This window comes from Ylistrum balloti, unplaced genomic scaffold (assembly GCF_031769215.1).
Source record: "Ylistrum balloti isolate Yb309-2 unplaced genomic scaffold, AGI_CSIRO_Ybal_v1 Utg369698, whole genome shotgun sequence".
Classification (NCBI taxonomy): domain Eukaryota; kingdom Metazoa; phylum Mollusca; class Bivalvia; order Pectinida; family Pectinidae; genus Ylistrum; species Ylistrum balloti.
The window spans coordinates 179,823-190,981 of NW_026781930.1; the positions used below are offsets into that span (position 1 = coordinate 179,823).

Sequence of the window (11,159 nt, forward strand, 5' to 3'; positions counted from 1 at the left end):
ATTACAGCAAATGCTTAAGACTCAAGAAACGTTGGTCTCATTGCTACCTTGATCAGAATATAACATTTTTTTTTGCTATCATTCAACTGCGTATTTTTCCTCTCAGCTTCTCTATCTTTTCCATTTACAGATCGTCATCATGACGTTTCATCTGTTGTCTGATCACATTGGTCGTTGGCATCAAAGTCAACGAAAATGTTATCTTTAGGGAGGAGAAAAGTGTTGTAAACACAAAATCCCAATGGTTGATTTCATTTATTATTAATTTTCGGGATTATGACATATTTTTAACTATAGTCAAACAGAACAAAGACACCGTGGCAGATTTGATAACAAGCTCACTTAATCACACATCAGACAACATCAGGGATGTCCCACAAAAATACACAAAACATCAACAATAACGTCGTCCTCTCTTAACATAATTCTTTGACACAAACTATTTCTGATTTCCGTTCAATGTATCGCTCAAAACGATCTCTTCTCCCGTAACCAACGGAGAATTATTCATGTTTTAAAAGAAAATTTATCTTTTTTCAAATTCTAACCAGATTTAATGTAAGCAAAAATCGTCGTGAATCAACTCATTGATGTTTCGCTGTATTTAAGAAAAGAACTATCTTGATACAAACTTCATACATAAAACTATCGGTAATAACTATTATTTCGAAATAATATTTCCTCACCTATCTTCTTTTGTTTCCCACGTTCGAATCATTCTCCTTAAAACATCTTTCTCCAAGGACTATCTCACCAACTCAACTTCGAGAAACACTTCTGGGAATACAAGATACACTTCCAAGAACACTTGAACTTCCTTTTGACCCATCAACTAAGTTATGATAATATTGCCAACTTCTTACGTGTTCCACACTAATAGTCTTGAAACATATCATTATTGTTATTCATGTAACTTTAATGGATGCTCTAAACAAATTTCGTTTATACAATGTATGTTATATTCCTGTTTCAATGTCACTCCCGTCTTGAAATCTCGAATCCTTAAGAATGTAATTCTTGCAATCTTATTGTTAATACCACCTGGAATCTTCAGCCATTGCTGTCAATCCATAGTTATCTAAATATTTACTTCTCAATAGAGAAGACATTCGTACTTGTTCTCATCCTTTTTACAACCAATGTCAATTAACTTCCCCTATATATCCCATTAATTTAAGTAAACATTGCATTGTTATCTTGTTTACAGTAATAAGTTAAACATAAATAAGTATTGTGTTATTATTGTAGTTTCTGGTCTACAACTTCCTGGCATATCATATTACTGATGGCTCATTGGTCATTACATCTAACATGGAAATGCGATTTTTCGTGGTTTGTAACAATTCAGGCAAGATTTGACAATTTGATTGCTAAACCTCCCCTTCAATTAATACATGTGCCTAGTTCATGTTCAGCATCAAATGATCATCTTTCATTATCAGCTTCTTTCGAACAATTTTCTGGAATTCAACCGCTAAACATTACATTTCCAACAAAACAAATATCAAATATTTCATTTAGTCCGTCATGGAAGCCATTCAAAAATAAGTTTCCAAATTATTCAAATATTAACATTCCACATAAGATACAAACAATGGTGAATTCAGGAAATTTCAGCAATTCAACCAATTGAAAGTATAAACAGAATTAAATTCCTATTTAAGCTTAGTTGGGCCTAGTTATAGTATTGTTATTATATTTTGCATATGGTTCAAATGTTTCTTGCTGAAGAAGACAAAAAGTCAGTTTACAAAACTTAACGTCAATGACCAAAATGATCAAGGCAAACACCAAGTGAGATATCCAGGTGCAGCGGATGTAGCTGAAATACAGCTAACACAACCATTGATGTATCCAGCACGGTTGCAGAACATACTTCCACCGCCAAACATTGAAGAGCCCGTATCAATCGATTCAACCAACGTGCTGATATTTTCACCATTTTCGCAGAATTTCGTCGTTGTGTCCTCTCGTCAGAAAAGACGCTATTTTAATTGTATTTCAAACATTATTGTTGTTTCACAAGTTTTTTTCTACTATGGAGAGTTTACCTCACATGATTTCGACACGGAATGACCATTGTTGTTATAAACTCTACCATAATGTGTTTGAGAAAGAGTAAGTGATGTGGTTTAACACACACAATAATAGATAATTCTCTGTATCTCATACGGTACATATAGTATACGGCACATATAGTAAAACTCTAGAACATTTCGACGGACAGCAATCATCTGATGCAGTTCAATGCCGGAATTACAGAAGAAATATTCGTTTCTCTATAGCATGTATTGTCACCCTACTTAGTAAAAACCTCAGCTATTTCAACTTTAACAACGAACTTTGTGATATTTTTATCATTAATTTTTGTGCAAGATATCACGTCTTGGATTTCTAGACGGTAGTACGTCAACCAAGAACTTTAAATCATTTTCGTTACTACAGACTCATCACGTGATGGACATAACTTTTATTTGGTTCCTTCTTCAAGACATTCGATTTCGTATTTACGCCGTGTGAAACCATCAACTATGGAATAAAAGAACTGTACTATCCATTTATTGACTGTAATAATCATTTCTTATTACCTTTCGTTTCCAAGTATTTCATTAGTATAAAATACAGTGTATTTCCCCCATTCAATATCTATGTAAGTTACCTTGTTTTATGTCCATCATTAATAAGAAAACATTCCTTAACCTGGTAATGACAATAGTTCTTCTTTAAGGTCCAACAAAATATTCTAGTTATATACTAGTTTTATCATATCTGAATGATCTAATTGTGTATTTTTGAAACATTATCCTGAGATGTTTAAAATTGTGCTGTTTTATATATCATTACCCTTAGAGAGTTCCAAATCAATTTCAACATTTCCACACCCAATTATTATTCACACATTATATGGAGAGTTTCACCTACGTTATATTGCACGGGAATTTAAATGTCAGTGTCGAAGTCAGTGACGTGGTTGTACACGCACCATATTTATTTGGAAGATTTCGTTACTCACAATACATATTTACATATAACACATATGCATACTTCTATTAGGATGAAACATTCAACAATGAAAACATTTATTGATTATTGATATTTATCAAAGTTCAGCGATAGTCTTGCTATCCAGTAGATTTTGGTTTTAATGAAAGTGTGCATCTTTGTCAAGCAAAAATAAGTTTCATGGTTCTGAATATTTTTTTTTATTTACAAAGGGACGTAATGAACTATGCATATTTTCGTGGATGATGTCAAATTGTAAGGTAATGAACTATACAAATTTCCATAGATGATGTCAAATTGTAACTAATTTAAAATCAATTTTATACAAAGGGACGAATGAGCTATTAAAAGTTAAGACATAAGTTAATCAAATTATATCTTAACTTTTAATAGCTGACACTTTCTATATTAAGATCATTGAGAGACATTCTAATTCTGGTAAGTTCTCTTTGAAATCAACTGTTATATACTTAGGTAATGTAAATTTGTAAAGTTAAAACATTTGTGAAGTATTGAAAAATATATATTTTGGGAATGACGTTATAGTTTCTTGATATTTCTGTTGAAGACTTTCGCATAATCTGTCATTGATTGTATTAAAACAAGTGTTGTCGACAATAGCTGACTCCCAGATATAACCAAGTCAAATATTATACGATTCTTGTCTAACATTTAATAACCATGTATCGTCTTTCTCCAACATATGATTAAAACATGATAAAATACAGTTGTCTGTATGCCTCAATTTTATCCGATATTTAGAAATGCAAAATATTGTGATTGTACTAAAAGGATATCGTCACAATATAATATCGTATAGATAAAGCTGTTGCATATACCTTTTAATACCTAAGATATTATTACAAAAACTGATATGCAATTTCTCCACGTCGGGCGCTTGATGGAATGCCCAAATTTCAGAGGCATGGTTTACAACGCTACATACAAATTAGTCAACAACAGATTTTTTTTTCAATATTAATGTAGCTATCTATCTCTACATACTTTAGAAGTAGCACAGAAGGCTGTCATGCCTTGATCCGCGACCCTTTTCTGGGTTTGTCTAGAGTTACCATTGCAATTCATCAGCATGCCTAAATAATTAAACTCATTAAATATTTCTATCTTTTCACCATTATAAAACCATTCTTCATTCTCTCTAAGAATTCCACCATGTCTGAAAACTACAGCTTTGGTTCTATCGGTATTGACCGTTAAGGCCCACTTACGTGTGCAAGTTAGTAGGGCTCTACTTCTGTAGACCTACTCGGGATTCAGCCAAAATATCAGTATCATTATCGTTATCAACAGTTGTCACTAATTGCATTTCAAAATCGTGAACATATATAGAGTATAAAATTGGGAATCGACGTCTCCCTGAAATAATTCGTTCTTACATTCTAAGAATTCTTAATTCAATCCATTGTATTTTAAACAGATTCTGAAATTTCCATATAATAATGATCTAATTAGTGTTAGCATTTTCTCTCCTGTACCTTCTATGATTGATTTAAACCATAGATATTTTCTATTTATTAAATTGAAAGCTTTCCGTTTATCTATTAAGCAGCAATACAATTGTTTCTTACTTTTAAATGTTTTATTAATTATAATTTGTAAAGCGGATATAGCATCCACAGGGAATAAGTCTTTGCGGAAACAAAAATAAGCACCTTTTATAATACTGTATTTTTATCGAATGATAATAAAAGACAGTTATCGATGTAAAAAGTTTTCCAAGACAGCTTACTAAAGTAACACCTATGTAATAATTAGAATCCTTTATTATCCTTTTTATAGACTGGCAGAATACTTCAAATTGTCCATGGAAAATGACCAGAATTAAAGACATTGTTAAAACGTTTATGCAGACCCGGAGCTAAAACATTATTTAACATGCCATCCAAGCCACACGCCTAACTAGAACTAAAGTTATTGATAGCTGAAACAATTTCATCATTACTTACCTGATATATATCTTAATCATGTTCATCCCGTACAACATAATCACGTAAACTTTCTGGAACGTTTTCATTTGCATTTTCTAATATAAGTGCAGTGATTGTTTTGTAAAGTTACAACACTATCTTCTTTATTATCTTCAATCCAATGAATTCCAATGGTTGTATTGTCAATGTTATACAAAGACAGGACGGGGTATCGGAATAATGATCTGATGTAAAAATTTCTAGATACCTGCGAATGATCTGGAAATTGCGTAGTTACCCGTGTTTAAATTTCCGATCACTTTCACGGTTTTTTGTGAATACATAGTCTTTTAACCAGCACCATTGGCACAGTAAAAAGGAAAAGTGCCATTCTTGTCATTAACATGCCTGCCATGTTTTACATAGAATTAGTAAGTTCCTGCCTAATTGATTTACATTCTACCTTATTACATGTTGTCACATAGATGGGGTTCAGTGTCGGGTAGGTAGTTCATAGTATTGGACAATAACTAGATTGAACCTTAATTCAGTTGATCATTTAGTATAACATCATCAGAAATACCAATTCTGCTATTGTAGTATCCGATGACGATCACGTAGATGGGGTTCAGTGTCGGGTAGGTAGTTCATAGTATTGGACAATAACTAGATTGAATCTTCATTCAGTTGATCATTTAGTATAACATCATCAGAAATACCAATTCTGCTATTGTAGTATCCGGTGACGATCACGTAGATGGGGTTCAGTGTCGGGTAGGTAGTTCATAGTATTGGACAATAACTAGATTGAAACTTCATTCAGTTGATCATTTAGTATAACATCATCAGAAATACCAATTCTGCTATTGTAGTATCCGGTGACGATAAACTTACCATATCCCACGTGGAAGTTACAATTATCACAAGTGTTTTTCACAGTTATCACAGGCAAGGCGTGATATAGGACAAAGGTGGAGAAACATCTGCGCGGTAATTACAGTTATGTTTAAAATTGTGCTGTTTTATATATCATTACCCTCAGAGAGTTCCAAATCAATTTCAACATTTCCACACCCAATTATTATTCACACATTATATGGAGAGTTTCACCTACGTTATATTGCACGGGAATTTAAATGTCAGTGTCGAAGTCAGTGACGTGGTTGTACACGCACCATATTTATTTGGAAGATTTCGTTACTCACAATACATATTTACATATAACACATATGCATACTTCTATTAGGATGAAACATTCAACAATGAAAACATTTATTGATTATTGATATTTATCAAAGTTCAGCGATAGTCTTGCTATCCAGTAGATTTTGGTTTTAATGAAAGTGTGCATCTTTGTCAAGCAAAAATAAGTTTCATGGTTCTGAATATTTTTTTTTATTTACAAAGGGACGTAATGAACTATGCATATTTTCGTGGATGATGTCAAATTGTAAGGTAATGAACTATACAAATTTCCATAGATGATGTCAAATTGTAACTAATTTAAAATCAATTTTATACAAAGGGACGAATGAGCTATTAAAAGTTAAGACATAAGTTAATCAAATTATATCTTAACTTTTAATAGCTGACACTTTCTATATTAAGATCATTGGGAGACATTCTAATTCTGGTAAGTTCTCTTTGAAATCAACTGTTATATACTTAGGTAATGTAAATTTGTAAAGTTAAAACATTTGTGAAGTATTGAAAAATATATATTTTGGGAATGACGTTATAGTTTCTTGATATTTCTGTTGAAGACTTTCGCATAATCTGTCATTGATTGTATTAAAACAAGTGTTGTCGACAATATCTGACTCCCAGATATAACCAAGTCAAATATTATACGATTCTTTTCTAACATTTAATAACCATGTATCGTCTTTCTCCAACATATGATTAAAACATGATAAAATACAGTTGTCTGTATGCCTCAATTTTATCCGATATTTAGAAATGCAAAATATTGTGATTGTACTAAAAGGATATCGTCACAATATAATATCGTATAGATAAAGCTGTTGCATATACCTTTTAATACCTATGATATTATTACAAAAACTGATATGCAATTTCTCCACGTCGGGCGCTTGATGGAATGCCCAAATTTCAGAGGCATGGTTTACAACGCTACATACAAATTAGTCAACAACAGATATTTTTTTTTCAATATTAATGTAGCTATCTATCTCTACATACTTTAGAAGTAGCACAGAAGGCTGTCATGCCTTGATCCGCGACCCTTTTCTGGGTTTGTCTAGAGTTACCATTGCAATTCATCAGCATGCCTAAATAATTAAACTCATTAAATATTTCTATCTTTTCACCATTATAAAACCATTCTTCATTCTCTCTAAGAATTCCACCATGTCTGAAAACTACAGCTTTGGTTCTATCGGTATTGACCGTTAAGGCCCACTTACGTGTGCAAGTTAGTAGGGCTCTACTTCTGTAGACCTACTCGGGATTCAGCCAAAATATCAGTATCATTATCGTTATCAACAGTTGTCACTAATTGCATTTCAAAATCGTGAACATATATAGAGTATAAAATTGGGAATCGACGTCTCCCTGAAATAATTCGTTCTTACATTCTAAGAATTCTTAATTCAATCCATTGTATTTTAAACAGATTCTGAAATTTCCATATAATAATGATCTAATTAGTGTTAGCATTTTCTCTCCTGTACCTTCTATGATTGATTTAAACCATAGATATTTTCTATTTATTAAATTGAAAGCTTTCCGTTTATCTATTAAGCAGCAATACAATTGTTTCTTACTTTTAAATGTTTTATTAATTATAATTTGTAAAGCGGATATAGCATCCACAGGGAATAAGTCTTTGCGGAAACAAAAATAAGCACCTTTTATAATACTGTATTTTTATCGAATGATAATAAAAGACAGTTATCGATGTAAAAAGTTTTCCAAGACAGCTTACTAAAGTAACACCTATGTAATAATTAGAATCCTTTATTATCCTTTTTATAGACTGGCAGAATACTTCAAATTGTCCATGGAAAATGACCAGAATTAAAGACATTGTTAAAACGTTTATGCAGACCCGGAGCTAAAACATTATTTAACATGCCATCCAAGCCACACGCCTAACTAGAACTAAAGTTATTGATAGCTGAAACAATTTCATCATTACTTACCTGATATATATCTTAATCATGTTCATCCCGTACAACATAATGACGTAAACTTTCTGGAACGTTTTCCTTTGCATTTTCTAATATAAGTGCAGTGATTGTTTTGTAAAGTTACAACACTATCTTCTTTATTATCTTCAATCCAATGAATTCCAATGGTTGTATTGTCAATGTTATACAAAGACAGGACGGGGTATCGGAATAATGATCTGATGTAAAAATTTCTAGATACCTGCGAATGATCTGGAAATTGCGTAGTTACCCGTGTTTAAATTTCCGATCACTTTCACGGTTTTTTGTGAATACATAGTCTTTTAACCAGCACCATTGGCACAGTAAAAAGGAAAAGTGTCATTCTTGTCATTAACATGCCTGCCATGTTTTACATAGAATTAGTAAGTTCCTGCCTAATTGATTTACATTCTACCTTATTACATGTTGTCACATAGATGGGGTTCAGTGTCGGGTAGGTAGTTCCTAGTATTGGACAATAACTAGATTGAAACTTCATTCAGTTGATCATTTAGTATAACATCATCAGAAATACCAATTCTGCTATTGTAGTATCCGGTGACGATCACGTAGATGGGGTTCAGTGTCGGGTAGGTAGTTCATAGTATTGGACAATAACTAGATTGAAACTTCATTCAGTTGATCATTTAGTATAACATCATCAGAAATACCAATTCTGCTATTGTAGTATCCGGTGACGATCACGTAGATGGGGTTCAGTGTCGGGTAGGTAGTTCATAGTATTGGACAATAACTAGATTGAAACTTCATTCAGTTGATCATTTAGTATAACATCATCAGAAATACCAATTCTGCTATTGTAGTATCCGGTGACGATAAACTTACCATATCCCACGTGGAAGTTACAATTATCACAAGTGTTTTTCACAGTTGTCACAGGCATGGCGTGATATAGGACAAAGGTGGAGAAACATCTGCGCGGTAATTACAGTTATGACCAGATGCTTACTGATTATCATTGCTATGTCATAATAGAACACCTGAACATATTTCAAATGCTAGTCTCTGCTAACCAGATGTATGAGAGTATGAAATCAATGGTTTAATTGAACGATAAAAACGAACACTGGTTATAATACATTATTGATGTAGCTGCTGATGCCGTATATAGATAGAAGTTTATCTCCTAAGCATGTACCTGTATCATTACTTATAAAGTGTTTGTTTACTAGTTACAACAATAAAAACAACAACCATAAATGTTCTAAAACGCAGTATAAAAACATCAATATCTGAGCCAGCAGTTATTGGGAGGAATGAAGGTCTTCAGAGAAAAATGACCGGAACACCAATGGCAACTATCGCATGTGAATATCTAACAATAAATCTCCGCCATTTGAAATACAAATATAAACGACAAATAGAAAAAGAAGTTTTGTTTTGGTTTAATGGTTCCTTAATAATCCGTTGGAAGAAAAAAGCAGTATCACAACAGTCAAATGTCTTGGTTAAGTCAAACTTGGAATCAATTTCCATATGTTCTATAGTACTTCATACTTTTGAATTTGTATACTTTCAAATGGGATAATAACTGACAGCAATGGTTATTATATAAGACTATATAAGTCTACTTAATTTTCGTATCGTCAGGTTTCAAGCTACTAAGCATACAAAATGCCCCGTGTTTTCAACCACCTGTTAAATTTTGGAATCATCGAGGCATCTACAACTTCAGTAACAATAAGGGGACTCATATAACTTTTCAGTAATGTTTCGTCGCCGACATCGTACGGATAACTTAACTAAACTTTAGATACGCAATCTTGTTATGATACACAACAAAAAGAAGAAGAGGAAAAAGAAGAAAACACGAACAACATATAAAGTGATGTAAAACATTACCCAGCCATGATCGGAAATAGCACAAGATCGGGATGGCTAGCAATCGTGTCCGTGGACAACAACGAGTCGGAACCAGCATACTCAATATCAATGTTTTCCTTTATAGCTTCCTTTCCCTTCCCACTTCCAACGGCTTCGTAAGGCATATCCAGGTTGACATGCGCATTCCTGTAGAGGCGATAAGCCGATCTCCATTCTTTGTAAACTTCATGGGGAAAGCTTGCCCCCCTTCCACGGACGTACACAACACCTGCCACATATTTATACAAGCACAAGCACATCCATACATAAACCTTTACTCGTGAGCAATCCATATCCAGACATTAGTTTTTTTCTATATCTAATCTGAAAGCGATTTCCAATATGAAATATCCCGAAGTTATTCAGCGTTGTGTAATTATTAACTATCCCTGGTGATACAGAGATGATGGTTCATTAACCTTGAGGTTAATCCGAGTAGTATCTCTGTTTCGTAAGTTCGCCTATCTGATAACGATACTTAAACGGCTTTTTAATACAAAACATAAATAATCCTAAGCTCGGGATGATGCTAGTCAGATATACGATCCCACAGTCAAAACAGCAAATAATGAATTCCGCTGAAATATGTGGTAGATAGAAGTGCAAGGTAGCGATGTAGTCTCTAATAAGAAGGTAACTCGTTCTGCCGTGAGTTGAGATCTGAATCGCTAATAAGGTTTTACCATTGTAGCGTCAATGCTTGCTCAAGTGATACATTAATGATTGATTATTGCCTCCAATAGCGTGTATGGATATCACACGTGACATTAGCTGACAGATCATTGTTCCGTGAACGTCCATTATGATGTCGTTCATACATTAAAAACAAACTCTTTACATACTCGTGTTATCCTACTGGAAACTGAAACAAATTCGTGTGAAGCTTGCAATCGCTAATTTGAAATTACATGCAATTCAACGGACGAGATGTAATGTAGAATATCGTTGTTAGAATTTTCTCTCTATGATCCTGGTCCTTAAAGACTAGACGATACCACAAAGTGAGATTTGACAATGAAATTTACCTATTACAATTAACTTAAATTAAACTTTTCAAAATGAAACGAAGGAAAATTACGAAATCAATCAGAGAGACACATACAAATTAGAATTAGCTCTTACGCTCTAACATGTACAAACCATTAGGTATTTGTGTTCTAATACTTAGGAA

General features: G+C 33.1%; 1 protein-coding gene across 1 annotated transcript in view; it reads right to left on the reverse strand.

Moving 5' to 3' along the window:
- Positions 1–10,281, reverse strand: part of LOC132565156 (retinal guanylyl cyclase 1-like) — a 35,842-nt gene extending 25,561 nt beyond the window's left edge. The window contains exon 1 of the mRNA XM_060229776.1: positions 9,968–10,281. Within this exon, the coding sequence (XP_060085759.1) occupies positions 9,968–10,281 (314 nt within the window). The remainder of the gene's footprint in view (positions 1–9,967) is intronic.
- Positions 10,282–11,159: the final 878 nt, after the last annotated feature.